Source organism: Zootoca vivipara, chromosome 12 (genome assembly GCF_965207765.1).
Source record: "Zootoca vivipara chromosome 12, rZooViv2.hap1.1, whole genome shotgun sequence".
NCBI lineage: Eukaryota > Metazoa > Chordata > Lepidosauria > Squamata > Lacertidae > Zootoca > Zootoca vivipara.
Window position 1 is genome coordinate 43956159 of NC_142595.1, and position 22469 is coordinate 43978627.

At 48.7% G+C, this 22469-nt stretch overlaps 1 protein-coding gene across 1 annotated transcript; it reads right to left on the reverse strand.

Annotated features, from left to right (window-relative positions):
• Positions 1 to 1059: 1059 nt before the first annotated feature.
• FIS1 (fission, mitochondrial 1) lies at positions 1060 to 16839 on the reverse strand. Its single transcript, XM_035136373.3, has 5 exons — positions 16788 to 16839; positions 9052 to 9184; positions 6859 to 6935; positions 3843 to 3948; positions 1060 to 2442 (listed from the first exon to the last, which is right to left on the reverse strand). The coding sequence occupies exons 1-5, from the start codon at positions 16830 to 16832 to the stop codon at positions 2345 to 2347; spliced, it is 459 nt and encodes a 152-aa protein (XP_034992264.2). The 5' UTR covers positions 16833 to 16839; the 3' UTR covers positions 1060 to 2344.
• Between the last annotated feature and the right edge of the window lie 5630 nt (positions 16840 to 22469).

The window sequence follows — 22469 nt, forward strand, 5'->3', positions numbered from 1 at the left end:
TCCAATACTTTGGCCACCTCATGAGAAGAATCCTTGGAAAAGACCCTGATGTTGGGAAAGATTGAGGGCACTAGGAGAAGGGGATGACAGAGGACGAGATGGTTGGACAGTGTTCTCGAAGCTACCAACATGAGTCTGACCAAACTGCGGGAGGCAGTGCAAAACAGGAGTGCCTGGCGTGCTATGGTCCATGGGGTCACGAAGAGTCGGACATGACTAAACGACTAAACAACAAATTTAAACCCAATCCACTCATTCTGCAGGCTGTCAGAAATGGAGCGCGAGGACTGGAAAGGGACTGTTTCAAGACACAGTGTCCTAGACAGACTGTGGCGCAATGGGACATTCTCAGCTTGCTTCCAAATGCACGTCAGCTGCAGAATGGGAAAGAGGCCCATCGAATCAGGCAATCGCTTTGCTTCCACTTGCTCAGCAACTCTTGTAGCCAGCGGGGTGAGGGGGAACTGCAGTTTGCCAGGCTCAGTCCAAAGGCTACCGTGTAGGCCTCTGCATTCACTAGGTCAAGAGGCATTTGCCAGGATGCTGGCACACAACATCTCCATGCACAGCAGCCAGGTTCCAGCTGTTCCACAATGTGAAATTAGCCATCTTGCTCACTTCTGAAAATCACTTGGGGCTGCCTGGGTGTGAGCTGTCGTACAGCAATTAAGACGCATGGTGCTGCCAAGGATCCAGAGTTCTAGGCAAGCTGTTGGGTGCTCATTATCGAGGGAGACCCTGGCCATAGGGGGAAAGGGCTGGAGCTCCCGTGGTGGAACATCTGCTTTGCATGCAGCTTCAATACCTGCCATCGCCAGGTAGGGCCAGGATAAGGCACCCTGCCTGAAACCTTGGAGATCTGCTGCCAGGCAGCATCAACAATGCCAGCAGCTGATGGGCCAATGATCTAATTGATTCCTAAATGGCCCAAAACACAGAAAATTCAATGGCAGCCTACAGTATAAACAGGATGGATTGGACAACAGCTCACCGCCTTCAGGACATCTGATGCCCAAACTTCGCAAGAGGTGCAAATCAGACAATCAAATCATTCGCATCTGTATTTTTATTTTTATTAACATCCCTGCCTCACACCAGTCAGAGGCTAGAAAACCATATAAAAGCACCTGTTCAGTGAGCAGGGAGATTAAGTTTCCAGAAAGGAGGAGGAGAGAAGTGTTTTCAATGCATTTGTAGTCTCTGAACGGCCACTGGAACGTAAGCCTTGTGCGAAGGAAGCCCCGCCATAGGGTTGGTGTGGGGTCTCCACTCGCCAACCTAAAAAAGGAACCCGCCCCCTGTCAGCTCAGAAGGAGACGCTTTCCAATATAAGTCTGTTTTGAGTGTCCCTTCTTTTCTGCTGTGTTTCCTCTCCATGTCCCAAGAAGCTCGCTCTCTTTATCTGTTGAGAGACGAGAGAGGTGCACCTAATTCTCATGTTGGCAGCCCCCACCAGCTCTACCTAATAAATAAGGGGACAACGGAAGAGAGCTATCTAGGCGGAGGAAGACCCCAAAGAAGAAGTGGGGGCCCCTATGATCCTCCAGTGATGTGGCTGGACTACAATTCCCATCGTCCCTGACCGATGCCCATGCTGTTTGGGGCTGACGGGAGTTCAACAAAAATAGGGGAGGCCCACAGGCTCCTCTAGAGGGAACCCAGTGCTGCTCTGGAGCTAAGAGGGTCAGGGGGCACCATGCAAAGGAAGGAAGAGAGGGAGGCACATCTGTGTGCGTAAGTGTAAGAGAAAACACAGTCTGACAGTGAGGGAAGGGTTCTGTCCCGGAAAGCCTTCTCCTCGACCATCGTTCACAGCAACAAGAAGCCAAGCCGCACACTGCAGGACAAGGGGGGGTTCCCCCCGCCCCACCCAATCCAACTGCAGTCTTCTCAAAATGACGTCCTTTCCTGGCATTTTGTATCTTAAGTCTCAGACGGGAGAAATCTCCAAGCCCCACGACAAGTGAGAGGCAAGCAAAGGCAGGCAGCGAGGAGAAACCCTGAATGCTTTCCTCACGTCAGCATGTGATAGGTGAAGCGTAGGCAAGGAACCTAAAGGAAGTTACACAACAGGGGGCTGGGGTGACTGAGAGCTAGAAGGGCCCCCAGCCATGCGCGCCCATGTTCCTATTTGGCCAGTCTTCTACCGAAAGGGCCACTTTGACCTCACAGAAGGAGGGGAGGGGAAAGTCCGGGAATCAGGGTCGGATTAGTGGCTGCCGAGCATGTTTTTAATCGTCCCTCAATTTCCCTGCAGGGTTAGAGCTGTGAGTTGCCAAGGCCAGGCTGCTCTGGCTGAGTGCGAAAGGGCGCAGGGACCCCACCACCACCCTAACCGAGCCAGTTAAGGTTTCGATTTGGAGATGGCCAAGCCGATGAGACCAGCCAGCCCGGCCGCGCCCAGAGCCATGCCGCCCACGATCGCCATGCCAACCAGGCCATCTGTGGAGAGAGAGAAGAGGGAAGAAAGGCGTCATTCTGGAACGCTAGTTAAGGATTGAGAGGCTCCTCAAGAGATCTTTGGACTGCAGCCTGCGGGAGGGGGGCTGGACCAACCCGGTTGCCATGGGGACCAACTTTTTCCATCACCACCTTTTCAGAGGAGGTGGTGGAGGAATAGCTGCTGCCATCTCCCAGGCCGACGGCCATCACCCTCTCATTGGCCTCTGCCAGTGCAGAAGTGATCCCTGTGCCGTCTTATCCGAGGCACCCGGTCCTCGTCGCTGGTACTTGAGAGCTGTTGAAACACCTTCCAGTCTCCTTGAGAAAGACTAGGAGGCATTTCGTTAAAAGGTGCTCAATGATGGTTGGTTGTTTTAATGCATTCTGCTCTCTGAGCGCATCGGCTTAGTTTACATGTCCAAAGGACGATGGTTTGTTGGGCAAGGAATTAAGAAGAGCGTCCCTGCGCTCCACATGCAGCTGCTGGGTGACCTTGGGCTAGTCACACTTCTTTGAAGTCTCTCAGCCCCACCCACCTCACAGGGTGTTTGTTGTGGGGGAGGAAGGGAAAGGAGAATTTTGGCCGCTTTGAGACTCCTTCGGGTAGTGATAAAGCGGGAAATCAAACATGGGCGTACCCAGGATCAAAACTAGGGGGGGCAAGGGGAGGGGCCACAAAATGGGCGGGAACGGTGAACTCGCGCTCCGCCGGGCTGTGCCCCTCCCTAGAAGCAGGGCTGGTGGGCGGAGGCGGAGCCCAGCCAAGCGGAGCGCGAGTTCAGCGTTCCCGCCCGCCGCGCTGCGCTCTCTGGTTCCCCGCCACGCTTGGCCTTGCCAGAGGGCGCGACGGGGAGCTGGAGGGAGGGTGCGGCGCGGCGCGGCGGGAATGGCGAACTCGCGCTCCGCCGGGCTGTGCTCCGCCTCTGCCCACCAGCCCTGCTTCTAGAGTAGGGCAGCTGCCCTAACTTGCCCCGTGGTGGGTACGCCCTTGATATCAAATCCAAACTCTTCTTCTTCTTCCCCATTCCTACGCACTTAAAAAACAAAAAGCCTCCTCGGTTTGTTAAACCACATTTCTCCCATTGCTTCCAAACTGGGAAACTGTTTTGGGCGATCCCCACAAACCTTGCATGAAGGTTTGGGGTTCAAGACCGGGTATCTCCAGCTATGGCTGGGAAAGATTCCCTTCCTGAAACCCTGGAGAGCTGCTGCCAGTCAGTGCGCTGAGCTAAGCGGACTGACACAGGCCTCAGACGCGGCAGCTTCCTATGTGGAGTCATCACTTGGTTTGGGAGAAATGTCCCAACCGTGGGCTTACCGGGATCAGAGTTATTGTGTTTGAACAGAGCCTTAAAAGGTGGGAGGGAAAGGGTTGCGCTCCCCACTCCTGGCCCCCTAACCTTTCTGCATGGCCCTCTTGATGAGCTTCTCCAGCTCCATGGCTTGCGTGTTGCTTGGCTCCGTCTTCAGCAGCCCCCGGATGTACTTCAGAGCTTTCTCATATTCCTACGAGAAACAGAGAAGAGTGTTAATGCACCTGTGTCTGGGGACATCATGCGCAGGACCCTGTTGCCCACCATAGATGGAGTAAAACGGAGGGAATCAGAAAGTGCTTTGGAAAAAGGAAGTGATGAGCTGGATGGAGGCTTGGGGAGAGTCAGGGAAGGTGGGGAAAGGAGTTATGTACACTTAGAACTAGGGTCACCCAACAATGTGGACCATGGCTGTGGTCAGACTAGACACAGAGCACCTTAGCTAACCTATGTAACGGCTGCTGAAGTGGGTTTCAAAAGTCCCACACACATTCATAGAAAAGAAGTTCGTTAGCCACGGCAGCTCGATAAAACCTGCAACCATCTGATTCTCAAGCTATTCCCAGGTATAAGGCGGTATATAAATTCAATAAATAAAATAAATGCTGGGGCAGTTCAAAAGGGACAGTTCCAAAGTCTCCTGCCTCAGGACATTAAGCTCTCTCATTCCCCCTTTTACCTCAAGGCAAGGAGTTTAACCTACACAGGAGATGGAAACCCCATATGGAGGGGGATGGGAGAGGAGTGGCTGCTTGAGCAACCTTCTGAAGTCCACATGCCAGAGGTGGGTGGAGCAACAAACGCCACCTTTGTAGAGTAGGCTAGTTTCTATATGCACACTTGCAGGAGGCATTATTAAAACACACTTTTCTGCTAGACAAAAAACAATTGGGTGGGGTGTTGATGCAGAGCGAGTAAAGGGCATGGCTAGGGAGCGTCCCAAGGGCCAGGCAGAGAGGCCTGGAGGGCCACACTTGGGCCTAAGGCTCCCTGCCCCTGCCACAAGCTTTGAGAAGAAAAGGATTTGAAGTGCGGGTGTGGGGGGGAATCCAAGGGAGCATCCCTCCAAGGTGTTCTGCTAGTGTATGGCTGTTCAATGGAACTCCCTCTCCCCATGTGCCCCCAACTGCTCTGCAGGATTGGGGGACCCCAGAACAGAATGGAGGGTGCATGAGGAGATTGGGGGGAAATTCTGCTGCACTTTGCTGGATGCTGCCCTGGATTTCTTGGCTGCAAGCCTAACTCTTTCTCGGTAGCATAACCTAGACCCTAGCAATCAACTGCAGCTTGCCATCACTTGCACTGACACTCCCAGGGCTGCAACCCCAGACAGTGTGAGACCCACTACATACAATGGAACTCCCTTGCGCAGGATTGCACAGTTAAGAACGGCTGTGTTTTGCAGCGCTCCTTCCCTTTGAGCCCAAGCTCCTGCTTATCTCGCGCCATTGCCTCCAGGCACACGCCCCATGACTGAAGAGGGTTATGATCTGCTGCTCTTGCAGTCTATAAAAGCCCACAGATAAAAGGCCCAGCTGCGACTGATACATGTGGGCACCACCCTGGTTTTGACAAGGTTTATGGAGTTGGGATTAGCTGCCAGAGATAAAAAAAAAAGGGCCTGAGGTAACGGGAAATGCAGGACTTTCACCCTGGACAGGAGAGCTGACTTCTCCCTCACATGGTGGGAAGCGAGTGCAAAAGATAGGCAAAGTCTCAAACACTGACTGAGGATCTCTCCCCCGCTCGCCGTTTGGCAACCCAAGGAGAAAACACACCTGTTGCCTATCTGCAAAAATCTGCAGGATGCAAAACATTTTAAAGTTTTCTCATCTGTGTAAGGAGGAAGTGGGCGAAAAACAGAAGCTGAGCTTTCCTTAAGTCAGATTTGGGGACAGAGGATGAAACAGGCGAAGACTAAATGCAGCCTCCAGCTTCCTGTTGCCTGATTGAATCCTCTTGAGTGCCAGGTGCTGCTCTTCTCTATTTTGAGTCATCGGAGTACTGAGGATACAAGCAAATGCTATGCAGGGCGTTCTGTGGAGCGAGCCCCCGTGGATGCTGTCCAAGCACAAAAGTGAGGGATCAGCAACTAGCAGCCCTGGGCCAAATCAGTTCCAGTTTGGGAGAAATGGGTAGAAGCTGGGAGAGGTAATGAGGAAGAAGAGCTCATTTGCTTGATGCCACTTTGAAGAAAGGAAGAATGGGTCTGAACCTTCCTTCCCTCTTTGCCTCTGTCCCACTGACTCAGGGCCAGAGCAGAGGTGGAGCACTGGATTGGGCCAGATCATCTCCCCACCCCCTGCACAGAGGCCAAGCTCAACAGGTGGGTGGGTCTATCTGTCAATCACCTGGCACCACAATGACATCAGGAACCTAGGAACCTGTCTATTGGGTCCATCTAGCTTACGGTAGTAGCGCTTGCATCGACTGGCAGCAGCTCTCTTAATGAAAAACTTACCCATTTTTCATCCCTTTTTGCTTACATGGCATGAAATCAAAACATTTATGATTGTTTATTTATTGCATGTATATATCCCACCGTTTCCTCCATGGAATTCAATGGTTCTCCGCCTCCTCCTTTCATAGAATTGTAGACTCGCAAGGGAAACCCAAGGGTCATCTAGTCCAATCCCCTGCAAGGCAATCCCCACAGCAACCACCATGGTCGTAGTATGACACTCTAACCACTACACCACCCTGCTCCTGTGGGCTCTGTAAGTGCCGACAACTGGCTGATCATCAGGGTTCACAAAGCACTGTGCACGAGACTTTTCACAGATCAGTGGGGCCGGCAGACCCCCTTTCAACCTGTTCTTTCCCTGACCTACACCTGACATCACGTACGATATAGGGTGGGTGGGTTCACTGAACAGTCTCACAGCCCAAACAGCCAGGCTTGGTAGGCCTAATAAGGCCTGAGAGCTAGAGAGGAGACCCCACTGCTGCTTTAGAGAAAATTACCTCCCTAAAAAAAGTTAAACTTTTCATGGATTTTAACTATAAGCCTCATCGGGATCTCATCTTGCCTGAACAACAGAGGTACAAATATAAGCGGGTCCAAACCAAAGGAAGCAGGTAGGGGCCACCAGCAGAGACTTACCTTCAGCCGGTAATTGGCCACCGAGAGGTAAAAGACATAATCACGCTGCTCCTCTTTGTTCCCTTTGGGCAGCAGCTCTGAAAATAAAAGGGTCAAGATTGTAACGTTTACCTATATCTGTTTAGGGAAGAGATGGGTCTGAGGGTTTCTCCATTTTACCTGCCTCCAACAGCTCACGAAACATGCAGACACGAAACACAGACATCTGAACTTGTAACTAGAGTAACCCCACCTGGATTCCTGACAACCAAATCCCAAACGACACCCCAGAGCCTGGACTTTGGCAAGACGAAGGTCAAGAGAGTGTACGGGGACATTGTGCCAAGGAGGTCACGCCCGACCGATGAAAAGACAGAAATGGGACAGACACACACACACAAAAAGAAGGGGGAGGATGTGGCAGAGGCGGAAGAACAGGAGGCATCTCACCCGCTGCCACGTACACACAAAAGGTTTTCTCCCCCCACAGTGCAGAAGATCCTTTGATACTCCAAGGGAGGTGGGGGAAAAGTCATAGCAGAGGTTTATGGTGCGGAGAAATGGGTTTTTCTTTCCCCTCCCCAGCTGATGGCAGAATGTGGGAGCTGCTCAATTAATTGACTGGCAACAGATTCAGGGCAAACCACGCAGAAAAGGTACTTATTCACAGAACACATAATTGGCACGTGGACCTCTTTGCCAGTTAATGTGGTGCTGGGTTCAGGTGGCTGTGAAAGAGGGTTGGGCAAATCTCAGCCACGTTTGGTAGATGAACTTCCAGGTTCAGAGACAGTGTGCTGCTGAATACCAGGTGCTGGGGGAGAAGGGCTATTCACGCCCTGCCTGCGGGCTTGCTGGAGGCCATATGATTGGCCGGGGGGGGGGGCAGAATGCTGGACTAGAAACACCTTCGGTCCAATCTAGAAAGGCTCTTCTTATTAGAGCAGGTGCTTGCAGGTGGCAATGTTTCAGTGTTAGAAACTCAGACACAGTGGTACCTCAGTTTAAGAACAGTCCAGTTTAAGAACGATTTGGTTTACAAACTCTGCAAAACCGGAAATAAGTGTCTTGGTTTGAGAACTTCACCTCAGTCTAAGAACGGAATCTGAACGGTGGAAGGGCACTGGTGACAGGAGGCCTCATTAGGGAAAGCGTGCCTCGGTTTAAGAACAGTTTTGGTTTAAGAACGGACTTCTGGTATGGATTAAGTTCATAAACCAAGGTACCACTGTATATAAGCTAGGGGCCAAATGGTTTGTAAACCGAGGTTGCAGATGCCAAAATGGAATGCCTCGTTGCCATTTTGGGGTAAAAGGTAAAGGTAAGTCCAGTGGCAGACAATTTTGGGTTTGTGGTGCTCATCTCGCTTTAAAGGCAGAGGGAGCCAGCGTTTGCCTGCAGACAGTTTATCCGGGTCATGTGGCCAGCATGACTAAGCCGCTTCTGGCGTAACGGAATACCAAAACTAGAGCAGCGCACAGAAATGCCGTTTACCTTCCCGCTGGAGCGGTACCTATTTATCTACTTGCACTTTTTGGCGTGCTAGTTTGGCAGGAGCTGGGACCGAGCTACGGGAACTCACTCTGTTGCGGGGATTTGAATCGCCGACCTTCTGATCTGCAAGCCCAAGAGGCTCAATGGTTTAGACCACAGCGCCATCCGCTTTCTAGGGTAAGACGGCTCTAAAGTCTTCTTTTGCAAATGACAGACTGTGATTGAGTCTCACTGAAACATCAGGCTACAACAATTAACTATTGTTCACTGCTCCTGCTCAGGCTGCACAGAAAAAGCATTTGGGGTTCCTGAAATTGGTTCCAATTGCACAAATAAAATGTAACAGATAGAATGTGGCATCAGTGTGTGAAAACAGTCAAGATCCAAGGATCCCCAGGCATGCACCTCCAGATGGTGGAGATGTCAGGCACCATCCTGGCACTCAGGCTTCTTCACTTGGTGGCAAGCGGTCAATAGCCAGGTGAACAATGTGCTTGGCTAGTTTCAAGCACTGGGATGTTTGCAATAAAAACTACAAAATAACCAACAAGTGTACAAAAAGGGACACACTGCAGAGCTCAAATAAATAAATCAAAATGGAGTGGGTGTTTCAACCACTGCTTTGTGATTATGTGGAAGAGCTAAATGGATGTCTTGCTTCACAAGAGAAATCAAGGAGGTGGCTCGGTGGATGTTCTGGTCTATTGATCTACTGCTCACCTTCCAGGAGTACAACGCCCCTCTTGATGTCCTCGTTGTATTTGCTGCGGACCAGGCACCAGGCGTACTCAAATGTGGTCCCTTTGGAGACACTGCCTGAGCTCACCTCAGCATTGTACTTCTTCTCAAATCTCTGTGGAAAAGAAGAGAGGGATGGGTAAGCTGACACCAGTCTCCCAGGAAAGGCAAAACGTGCCTTTCTGCCCCACCACACCCACCCATTTCACAGGTTTTTCTGAGAACAATACATCAGCAGGGGTCAACCTGACACGATCTTGGCCACAGTAGGCCACCAGGGGGTGGGTAGTGGGCCCCACAGATCATGAAGGAGTGTCAAGGGACTTTGGCCCAGTGTTAGAAACTGAGATATGAAAGCTAGGAGCTAAATGGCACCTTAAACCTAGGTTACGGATGCAACAATGGAATGTCTAGGCACGCTTTTTTTATAGCAAGAATACAAAGCTGAAAATGAACTGCAGCTAGAGTATTAAGTTTATTTTTCACATGGTCTAGTCCTTCCCTTGCCCACTCCCCATATATTCTTAAGAAGGTCTCTTCTCCAGTTTCCAGAGTAGCTGGAAGTGGGGAGGCAGAAAAAGGGTCCTCCTTTCCTTTTACTCGGCAGTTTTAATCTGAAATATTTGGCGCAGTACTGCACCCAGAGCTCAAATTGCTTGCACTAATGCAATTCCCTGTCGCAAAAGGCGCCTAGAACAATGGGAGTTTTGAATGCTGCTCTGGCCTATGGGAGAGCTGCTTCCATTGGGCAACTTGCCCATGGTGGGTGGAGCCAGGAGCAAAAGTGGGTGGAGCCACAGTTATCCCAACAGCCTACATTCCAGCCATGCAAATGTCATGAATTTCACTCTCACTCACTCACACACACACACACCTCTTCATCCAGATGAGCAGGATGCACTGTCTCACAGGGACTTTCCAAGCAATCTCCCATCCATGCACCGAACAGACCAACCCCAGACCTGCTTAGCTTCAGCAACCATGGAATACCCCCCGAAAATGTTGCTGATTCCAACAGAAAACTACTGGCAATGGATGGCAGGGGAATGAGAGGAAGAAAGAAAAGGAGAAGCAGTTCGGAATTTGAAACATTTGGTGCCATTTCTCTGCAGGTCAATAGCGAAAGAGTTGGCAGATCCAAGAGTTTCCTTTTCCAGCTTTTCAAAAGAACCCACCACCCTAAATATTTTTTTGTACTTGTGCGTGGATGGTGCCATCTCGGCTACTCACCACCGTACTTCAGAAATAGAAAGGGACAGGTGCAGAACCAATTATGAAAGAGGAATGATGTACAAGCACATAAATTTTGACAAAGGTCAGAATTCAGCTCTACTAGTTGGGAGATTTATTATTGTTTTAAAGCCACTGAGTACCTAGTAAGGACAGACGATTCCCAGATGAGGAATTGCTCCAACAGGAACCGGTGACCCTAGCTTAGCAGCCGGATCTTCTATGGAGCCTTATGCAAGCATCGAACAAACAAGAAGAGAACAACAAGCACCTCCGAAACCAGACACTGGTCTTTTTGTCTCCCATCAATGGATTTGGTCCGGGCAGGTCGCACCAACTGCCGCCCAAGGCTGCCAGGCTGTTTAGTGCTGGAAAGTCAGAGGGGGCTCTTCGTCCCGCAGGCACACGAACCATTCAAACCCCATTTCATAAAAGGGCTCAGAAGGGAACGATCAGGGGAAAGGGCTGTAGCTTAGTGGCAGAGTGCCCGCTTTGCGGGCTGAAGGTCTTGGGTTCAATTCCCAACATCCCTAGGTAGGGCCGAGACATACTCCCTGTTGGAAAACCTGAAGAGTCGCTGGCAGTCTGTGCAGACAGCACTGAGCTAGGTGGATCAATCTTCCCACTCAGTATAAGGCACAGACACACACCCCATTTAAACAGGGCCATGCAGTTGTTTGCAATTTTATTAGGTAGCCAAATCATTTTAATGATTGTTCCGTACTACTATTAATTGTGGGGTGTTTTTTTTTTTACATTTTCATACTGCTGCACACCACCCTGATACTTTATAATCAGTAAAATTAATATAAAGAAATACAGAAATCATACACTCCCACGATGAAAACAATGTGACCTTTAAGCAGGGCGGTGGTGTTAAAGAGGTTTGCAGTGATGGCTAACATCAGCCAAGGATCTGTCCAAGTAGCTGCGTGACTTCTCAGAAGCCTGCTCAAAAACCCACGTTTACTAAAAACAGCCGCTCAAGGAGGGCACGTCACCTGCCATAAAAGCGCCCTTTTAATTTCGTCGGAAAGGAAACAGAACTGTTTAAACAACACTCTGGTTGCAACACCACTGCTCAAAAGCCTGAAAACACCCAAAGGAGGCCAAGGGAAGACCAGAAAAGCACCTTGTCCTCCTCGGGGTGGGAGCTGGCAGAAAGGAGTCAGCAACTAGCAAACCACCCTTCCACTTGCAAGCCCAGAGGCAATTGGGGGGGGGATGTATGGAACTTGCTGCCAGTTCACTTTAGGGTGGGGAATCTGTAGCCCTCAAGACATTGCTGGAGCCTCCAATTCCCCACTGGGACAAGCTGGCTGGGACTAAGGAGAGATGGGGCTCAGCAGCATCTGGTGAAGGGTCACTGATCCCAACCACCTTGCAGGGTGTGATGGTAGAACCCAGGCCCCCTTGGTAGTATGTGGACTGAATTACAGTGGTACCTGGCAAGACGAATGCCCTGCAAGATGAATTTTTCGCAAGACGAATGCGTCTTGCGATCTGATGGTGACTCGCAAGACGAATTCGTTTTGCGAAAAATCCATCTTGCGAATCACGGTTTCCCATAGGAATGCACTGAAATTTAATTAATGCGTTCCTATGGGCAAAAAAAGAAATTTCAATGGATTCCTATGGGAAACCGCGATTCACAAGACGAATTTTTCGCAAAACGAATTGACTCGCAGAATGAATTAAATTCGTCTTGCGAGGCACCACTGTAAATCCAAGCAGGGTAAAAACCATTGATTTAAACCACCAAGGGGTGGGGGGAGAAAGAGAGAGAGAGAAATAAATCAACTGAAAGGCACACCCCTTTAAGTCATGTTCTCCCCCATTAGGAAACTGATAACTTGAGAAGCCAAAATTTTCACGGAGTCTGCTGTAGTCTCCATGGAGGATCTTGGCAAGAGATAGGATGACAGCGCCTGGAACCCAGCACCAGTGAAGAAGGCATGTTAGTCCCTGCAGGTCAAGGAAGACATCCAAAATAAATATTCTGAGGCTGAGCTAGGAGTTCTCCCACCAGTACCAGCCTCCACCAAATTATTATTGCGCAAGGTTCTGCAGACTGGAGTCCATCTGAAGCATTATCTTTAGTGAGAAGGTTGTGAGGGGGCATTACCCCCAACAGAAGCTTCCTACAAGGAAAAGGATGTACTACCACCTGGGGAGCATTTTAAAAATGTCACCCCTCAACCTTTAGGCATTGCCTATGCCATGGCACTCCTCATAAGGAAGTGATCGCTGCAGACCTGCGGTCATCGCCAACAGCAAGCGTCCCTTGTCAAGGGTAAAATTTAAGGCATGTCCACCTGCCTAGGGTTGCCATACGTCCAGAATTTCCCAGACATAGCTGGCATTCGGCCGTCGGAAAGGGTGTCCGGGAGGAAATCGCTGAAATGTCCAGGAAAATCCGGACATTATGGCAACCCATGCTGGAACTGTAGATTTTGGCAAATTTTATTAAATGTAACTCTCTCCCAGGCCAAATTGCTTCCAGGCCTAATTATCTCACAGGCTACTAGCTCTAGACAAGGCATAGGCAAACTCGGCCCTCCGGATGTTTTGGGACTACAACTCCCATCATCCCTAGCTAACAGGACCAGTGGTAAGGGGTGATGGGAATTGTAGTCTCAAAACATCTGGAGGGCCAAGTTTGCCTATGCCTGCTCTAGACTACTGAGATTGGATTGATACAATAAACATTTCTTTAAAAATGACACCCATCCATCTACAGTCTGAAATTGCACTGCCCACTCCTGCACCTCAAGATTCAGCCACCTCAGTCAGATGCACAAACAGATCAGGCATTAGCGTTTTAAGAGGCAGGCCTCTGTATTAAATGGAGGTTTCCTTTTAAAACTGGGTTATGTTTCGAGGGAAGCACACATGCCCTGGTCACAGCCAACGAAGTCTCTTGGATCCTTCTCCTTCAGCCCTCAGCAGTAACCACGGGAAATAGGCCACACCATAGTGAGTAAATTTCAGGGAGGGGGATTATTTTATTATGAATTATTATTATTATTACTGTATTAAGATGTTTGTTATATTAAGTATTCCCGCAGCTACTCAAATGAATCCATGTTTCCCTGTACTCTTAAACACATCAACACATTTCAGATGTTAAAGCAGGGCTCAGGACCACAAGACTCTTCAGATACCATGGGACACCAAACTGAACTGTGGATTCCTTGACAGTATTGTATGACTTGACAGGCGCGGCTCCCAAGAGTCCAAGCATTGCAATTTTGATGTTCTGTTATATTACCGGTAAGTGTGATGTTCTACTGTAATGTTTATCGCGGTAATTGATTGTATGTAAGCCACTTTGGGCTGCAGGTTAATGGAAACTGGCATGGAAATACAATAATTTGCTCACACACCCCCAAAAGGCAAGGAGCCTAAATATTCACTGTTTGAACAATAAACAACACTAAGGTTTGCTTTCCAAGTCATGGAAGTCTCTGTCCTGTATCCACCAGCTCCTGCTTCTGATTTGGGAAAGTGCCTTACAGATGTAAAAAGTGTGCCAGGAAAAAGTGCTTAATTTCACAATTGCTCCCTTAAATGCAGATAGATTCTGCAACACAAAAGGAAACTAGGGCCCACGAACCAAAGTTTTAGATTGCATTCCTGTGCACTATAGAAAGCTCTGTTGGTACCTCGCCATGCCAGTATTTCTACTCCCAGAACTAGCATAGGTCATTGCAAGCCGATATTGGTCATTATGACAAAACATTAGCATGTATTGTTGTGGAGTAACCATATACGAATGAGAACACCAAAACCACAATTCAAGTCTCCAATTTGAAAAACCAGCCCTTATTCGTGGTCACTTAAAATCCACCCTGATTGATTGTCATTGTGTAAGACATACATGCTGTGCGAATTTCCCATTTCCAGAGGGGTAGCTTGGCTGCAACCAACTAACAAAGCATCTTGTGCCACCTGGAGGGCTAACAAATTTATTATGGCGCAAGCTTTTGTGAGTTATAGTCCATTGCATCAGATGGAAATGTCATCCTAGGTTACAGGTGTACTTAAGGTTTATAGACAGGGCAAGGTATTATCATCACTGTGGTCAGAGAGGAAACACAGAAAAAGTACAAGACTGCATTAATTATGTTATTAAGAGTAGCCATTCGCAACAAACATCCTGGAAATTCCTTATTGTTCCATACCTTTCCTCCTTAGTGACTCAATTGACCCTGAATGCCCAATTCCAACTGCACACAGCCATAGAAACCTATGGTATCTTCTTTCCTAAGTCGGCACATTCAATGTAAATGCAACATGTAGGACCAAAGCACCAATTCTTTAAAGCCAAACTGCTGCTCAGAGACTGCAAAAACAGCAGCTGCATTGGCAGAAAAAATGTCACTGAATCAATGCTTTCCTCTGGAACAAATAAGGCTACAACTCTAAATGTACCTACTGGAAAGAATTCTACACTGAATTCAACAATACCCATGCAGAAGTGTACACATTTAGGCTTTGGCAGTTAAGCGCTCAAAGAGCTATTGGAAGTGATTTGATGCCCCCTAGTGGATTTGCTTTACTTCTTATGCCAGTCACTTCCTCACAAATAAATCACAGAATTGTAGAGTTGGAATGGACCCCAAGGGTCATTTAGTCCTACCCCCTGCCAGTAAAGGAATTTCAACTAAGCTTCCCTGATAGATGTCCCACCCAACCTCTGCTTTAAAACTTCCAAGGAAGGAGAGTCCACGGCCTCCTGAGGGAGTCCGTTCCTCTGTCAAAGAGCCCTTACAGTCAGAAAGTTCTTCCTTATTCTTAGTCGGAATCTCCTATCTTGTGACTTGAATCCTTTGGTTTGGGTCCTACCCTCTGGAGAAGGAGAAAACAAGCTTGCTCCATCTTCCATGTGACAGCCCTGTAGAGATCTGAATCGTTTGATTACAGGCTGTTAACATGCTGCCTTCTATAACCACGAGGCTTCAATTACTATGGAACCTGGTGACACGCCTCCTCACAGGGACAGATTAAAGGGAGGATCCAGTACACATAGCATCTTCACATGCTCCCCGTCATCCTCTGAGCATCGGCTTATGAGGACTTGATCTTACACATCTAAGAAACCACCTCTTCATCTTAATCATGGATGTGGGTGTGTGCATGCATTGCTCCCATCTTTAGCTCCATTGCCAAACACTCTCTGCAACACAGAACTGTGGGGAAAAGCATAGGGCACATTCTAGGATGTGGTATTTCTGTAAGAAGAGGAATGGGAAACCTGTGTTCCGCCAGATGTTGCTGAACTGTGACTCCTGTCAGCCCCAGCCAGCATGACCAGTGGTCAGGAATGATGGGAGCTGTATTTCAGCAACATCTGGAGGACCACATTGTCATGAAATTCTACTCAATATTAATCCAGAGCAGATTCCAATTTATAGTTAGCAGAGTAAAAACTTAAACAAATTGCAAAATTCCAAAAAAACCAGACCAGAGGCAATTGTATTTCATCCAGCAGAGCTTTACTGCTACTGAAGGCAAATGAGCATAATGGTTATAAATCCAATACATTCAGGATTGACACTGTCCATGAGAAATCCAGTTACAGCAGACTTAAACTTACAACAACTTCTAATAAGTCTAAGACCTTAAAACTATACAGTGGTACCTTGGTTCTCGAACAGAATGCGTTCCGCAAGCCGCGCCGGACATTCAGCTTCCGAAAATCATTCAAAAACCGGAACACTCACGTCCGGGTTTCGATCGTTCGGGAGCCGATTTGTTCGGGAGCCAAGGCATTTGATATCCAAGGTACAACTGTGTATAAAACACCACACCAGAAGGATGAGAGATAGAAAGAGAAAGTGAAACCCAGGCTCCTTCTGCCCCTACTTTATAGTCAGCATGACTTGACAGAAGAGATAACAGAATCAGTTTAAGCCAGCTGTTCTCAGCTTCTCTGAAGGAATAACGAACATCATGAACCTTCTGCTTGTTTCTTTCACAGAGAAGCTTGCAGAACCCTCTTGAATTAATTAGAATATGAAAGATCTCTACACATCAGATCAATACTTTCTGGCAATACTCTTCCGAATCGCTACCACGAAATATTTCCGCTGGAGGAGAGGAAGCTCCGGCTCCACCTAATCTTCAGACCGGACATATGACCCACAGCACAAATGTAAAAGGTTGCAGGAAGGTGCATTTTAAAAAAGGAAGAACCACCAAAAATTAGGCCGTCAGAGAGGAGCGCGCGGGGAGGAAGAACGCAGCGACCAGGACGGAGAGCAGAGGGCAGCCATGCTCGGGGGCCAAAGTCCAGAAGGCCCGTCCAAGTCCAGCTGACTCCATAAAGCTCAAAGGCACCGCCCGCACTCAGCAGCCCAAGGTAGACTTCCCCTGGACCTGGAGGCTCCACTTAAATCTCGCGGCTCGCGACCAGAGCCAGGAGAAGAGAGAGATCACCCCCACCCCCCGCGCTCCTCCTCCTCCTGTTAAAGGCTCCGACTAACCTGCAGATCCTCCAGCGCCACCACTTCGCTGAGCACCGACTCCATCGCGCCCAATCCAGGAAGCAGGGCCGGAAGCGAAAAACCCCACTCGGTCGCTCTAGGACGGGAGAGGGAGGTTGTCTCTATGGCGGCCCCTTTTCAACTCTCCCCTAGTTCAGCCACGCCCCCTTACCTCGCGCGCATGCGCACTCTCCCTTCCGCTGAGGGAAATCCCCCAGAGATTTAAAAGCGCCCGCGCGCTTGTTTGTGCGTTGATCCGTTTCCACGGCAGCAGGGAGGGCGTCTTTCCCACCGCCTCCCTCCGTCTTCACGCTCACTGAAGGAAAAAGAAACGCGCTTCCTCGTGTTTCCAAAGCCAAACGCCAATAGGAGGCCGCCATGGCAACCTCGAGAGCAGGAAGCCTCATAGGTTAGGCGCGCTTTCCCATAGAAAGTGTAATGCAAAATGGATTAATCCGTTCCAGACTTTTAAAAAGAACCCCTAAAACAGCAATTTAACCTGAATTTTACTCTTTAACCAGAACATTGATCCATAAAATGAAAGCAGTCACACACATAATCAGAGTAGCTGAACTGGGTTCCACACAGTCACAAAAAAAAGCCGCAAAAACAAAGGCCTGAGGTGGATAAGGGCAATGATGGGGAATCTGTCCTTCCAGATGTTGCTGTAGTATATTCCTACTCGCTGGATCTCGCTTGGCTACTAGTGATCACCAAAGAAGAAGAAGAAGTACCGTGTTTCTCCTAAAATAAGACACGTCTTATATTTATTTTTCCTCCAAAAAAACACACCACGGCTTATTTTCAGGGGATGTCTTATTTTTTTTAAATTAAGTATGGTACAGTGATCTACACTTATTCCATTATAATTGTGTGTTTGTTTATTCCCTAATTGGTAGCAGTCCTAAACATACCTTACTTACTTCAACTAAGACTCACTAAGCTCACAGTAAACATTCATAGGATCCATCTCAATTCTTGTCACCAGAAGCATTTCCCCCTTCCCTCGGCCTTTTGATCGCAAGGAACGTGGACATGAAAGGTTTCGGAAGAGGGAGGGGGGTCCTGCTTCGGTGGAGATAAAAACTCTCTCACGCTCTCTGAATGTGGCAGGCGCGCAAAAACTAAAATAACAGGGGGGACGGAGAGCGCGCTCAGCACCAAACTGCACGGAGAGGGACAGTGCAGCAACACAAACGGTGCGGTGCGGTGGGAGAGACACAACTGGAGCCAGTGGGATGGGAGAGCTGCTTCCCTCCTCAGCCAAACCCGGCTTGCAGAACAGAGCAGGTTTCTGGTCGAGCAAGCTGCCGGCACCCACCGGGCAGCCAACCACGTCCCTGTCTGCACACACACGCTCTCCGGAAGGCGGGCGGCAACTGCTACACCACGGCCGCCACTTCCTCTTGCACTGTTTGCGCTTCACCGTGAGGGACCCAGTAGACGCCGCAGCGAGGAGAGGAGGCGGTGGCAGCACAGGGGGAAGAGGAGGAGGAGGCGATGGCCTCCTCCCTTTGCAAGGCTCCTCGGAAGCCTGGGCATGAGGCAGAACCTCGGGCCCGGGAGTCGCCGGCCGGCACTCACCAAAGGGAAAGGACCCGCGCCCCCCTCGGCGCGCCGGCAACGCGGTTTGCGTGCCTGTCAGCTGCACGGCTGCTGCCCCCATTGCTTGGATTCATTCACGCCACCTCTGCCATGTTCCTGGGGCGCCGCACATGCCCGGCCCGGCCCGGCAGCAGGACTGGGGGCGGCACTGGGGGCTTCCGGTTCCCTCTGCCTTTGCATCCTCCCTTTGCAGCCTTCTGACAAGGGGGCGGAGGGCGCGGGCGGTGGCTCACTCACTGTCTCCGCCGCTACCACCATGCTGCAGATCCAGCTCGGAGGTTTTGGAAGAGGGAGCGGGGGCGGGAGGTCCCGCTTCGGTGGAGATAAAAACTCCCATGCTCTCCGAACGCGGCAGGCGCGCAAAAACTAAACTACCGGTAACTAAACAGAGGGACGAAGAGCTTGCAGGGTGGCAATGGTGGCGGGGGGCACCCTCAGGAGCTCTAGCCAGGGCCGTCTTAAGGGAGGTGCCGCGTCCAGCCTAGCCTCTTCCTTGGCGCCCTCCAAAACTGCGCCTATCAGTATGGCTTATTTTCGGGGTATGTCTTATATTTTATTGCCTCGAGAAAATCGTGCCATGGCTTATTTTATAGGCACGTCTTATTTTAGGAGAAACACGGTATATTGTTAGGAGCCACCCCAAACTCTGCCCAGTGGTGCATTAGATTCCAGGGGGTATTTGCCCTCAATGTAGGACCACATTTTGTCCCATTTTTGCCCTCTTCTCTGATGATACATTTCCTCCTTTGGCACAGGCCAAGTCCACACTATACATTTAAATCATCTCCAAAAAAAAAAAGACTCCAGGGAACTATGGTTTGTTACAGGTGCTGGGAATTGTAGCTCTGTGGAGGGGTAAACTACAGTTCCCAGGGTTTTTTTTATGCATGTGGTTGAATGTAAGGTGTTTATGCAGCCATAATGTAACAGGCTGCCAATTGCCAACCAATGGCAGTGGCCATTTCTTTGTGATACTGTTCTTTCCTTAGAAAACACACACTAGCTAGCTAGCAGGCACTTAATTAGGACAGGGAAGTGCAGCTCAAGTGTTCTTCATGTTTGAACCTGCCCTCAATTACATGCACTTATCTGCTATTTTCCTAATGGTAATTGGAATAAAAATAATCCTAACTATTCCCTTGTCACATGCGGTTTACCTGCCCTTGGTGGAGATGAGGGCGTTGCCTGAGCTAGTAATGTGTTGTCTTATTTGGTTAATGAGACAAAATTAGCTTTAGGGCAGGAACTGGTTTAAGTGCATAAAGCAGCTGGGAATAAATCTGCAAACGGGACAACCCACTTGCAGAAGTTTCAAAAGTTTGTCCTCAAGTAGAGCACGTGGAGATTCCTATGCTTTTTACAGCTGGGCAAGGGGCAGAAACCCAACAGGGGCAGAGCTTTCACCACCAATGCATCTCTCAACCTGAAAAAGCTGCACCCATTTAATTTCCATATTCTCTCTGCCCCTGAAAATGTGGCAGTTTAGTACGGAATGGCTGGGCGATAGATCACTTCCTGCTCCTGATAGTTCACATAGAATCTCTGTGGATTTTTCATTCTGTTAAGAACAGAATAATAATAATAATAATAATAATAATAATAATAATAATAATAATTTATTATTTATACCCTGCCCATCTGGCTGGGTTTCCCCAGCCACTGGGCGGCTTCCAGAAGGATATTAAAATACAATAATCTAGTAAACATTAAAAGCTTCCCTAAACAGGGCTGCCTTCAGATGTCTTCTAAAAGTCAGATAGTTGTTTATTTCCTTGACATCTGGTGGGAGGGCGTTCCACAGGGCAGGTGGCACTACCGGGAAGGCCCTCTGCCTGGTTCCCTGCAACTTGGCTTCTCGCAGCGAGGGAACCGCCAGAAGGCCCTCGGTGCTGGACCTCAGTGTCCGGGCTGAACGATGGGGGTGGAGACGCTCCTTCAGGTATACTGGACCGAGGCCAAAGGCTCATTTAGTCTGGCCTCCTGTTCTCACAGTGTCCACCCAGATGCCTATAGGAAACCCACAAGCATTGTCTGAGCACAACAGCACACTTCCCACTTGTGATTTCCAGGAACTGGCACTCATCTGACAGTTGAAGGGAAACGTAGCCATTGATAGCCTTATCCTCCATGAATTTGCAAAATCCTCTTTTAAAACTGTCCCAAGTTGGTAGCCATCGCTACATCATTGCACTGTGGGAAAAAGTACTTTCTTTGTCTGTCCCGAATTTTCCAACATTCAGCTTTATTGGTTGCTTACAAGTTCTGGTGTTAATAAGCCGGGGGGGGGGGGGGAATCTCCACTTTCACACCACGCATGTCGTTATGCCTCAGGTCTCCATCTCCCCTTTTCTCTAAGATAAATAGAATAGAATAGAATAGAATAGAATAGAATAGAATAGAATAGAATAGAAGACTTTATTGGCCAAGTATCAACCATACTTGGAATTTTGCTTCGACTACATTGCAACGTAAAGAAAAAACGTACCTCATGCAAACAGTATTCCCCTCACAATACAACAGCACAGCGAAAAGACCCCATACCACCAACTGGCCTCCCTTCCACCCACAACTACAGATTCAGCATTTTGATGGCACAAGGAAGAAAGCTATTTCTTTGCCTAGATGTTTTTGTATATAGAGTCCTGTACCAACATCCGGATGGGAGTAAATCAAACAAGTGATGACCAGGATGTGAAGGGTCTACAGTACAGCAATTCTCTCTGCTCTCTTCCTGACTCGAGCGGCATAAAGTGTCTCTGTTGGAGGCAAACTAACACCAATTACCTTCTCTGCAGCTCCTTACTGCTCGTTGGAGCCTCTTCTTATCCAGCTTAGAGGCTGTACCATACCAGACAGTTACAGAGGACAGTTTCAATAGTACCTCTATAAAACTGGACCGATTCTTGGGGCAGATTAAATTTCCTTAGTTGTTGCAAGAAATACAATCTCTGGTATACCTTTTTAATAATAATATTGATGCTATCTGACCAATTCAATTTTTGAGAGATCATAGAGCCCAATAACTTAAAGGACTCTACCACTGCAACCATGTTACCAAGAATGGAGATTGGCAACGAGATGGGAGGGTGCCTTCAAAAACCAATTATCATTTCCACTGTCTTTTGGGCATTTGGCACCAAGTTATTCTTGCTGCACCACGAGACAATATGGTCTACTTCAAGAAATACCCCCAGATACTGTAACTTTGCCTCATGTGGGAGTTGCTCCATCCCCTTAATCATTTTGCTTGCCCTTTTCTGAACCTTAGCCATTGGTTAACACTTCTCACTTGGAACAAAATTAAAAAATTCCTTCAGTAGCACCTTAAAGACCAACTAAGTTTTTATTTTGTTATGAGCTTTCGTGTGCATGCACACTTCTTCAGATACACTGAAACTTCTCACTTGGGTTTCTCACCACTGGTCGGAAGGAAAGGCTTTGTGTTTGCACGGCCCCTAAGATTTCACAGCGTGCTGGCCTCCTTGGCCGTCATGAGGTCTAGAAACCTATTCAAAAGAAAACGGGTGAAGTCCACACCAGACACAAAATCCCACACTAATGTGACGTTGTTGCACATACCCAGAATTCACACATAACATGCAATACAGTCCAGGTATTTACCAGGAGGGACCCAATTCAGGTGACAAAGGAAAAATGAAGCATGTGCCATCTTTCTTCTTTCATCTCCAGGGTGAAAGAATTAGCAATTATTGGATTCTCTGGCCTGACTAGATCATCTGCAGTAACCCCCTAGGAGATAAAAGTTTCAGAGGATGGGGTGGGGGAATAATTTTATGCTATTAGCTGCTGTGAATGCAGATGCCAAAGGCTGCCTTGCTGAGCAACTGGAGTCTCCAGTGTCCTGTCATCCCTCCGGAGAATCCATTTTCAAATGTGCCCTTCCTTTGTGACGAGTGGTGGCCCGTCACTCACATCGCCTTGCTTCCTCGGCTAACCACAATTTCCCATTTGCCAGAAATGCTCCAGGGATGGTAAGAGCCAACAAAATATTAGTTTGCTCTCCGAGTCAATTCAAAAAGGGAGTTTTGGGGTCCTGGAGATTAATTGTGCATTCCG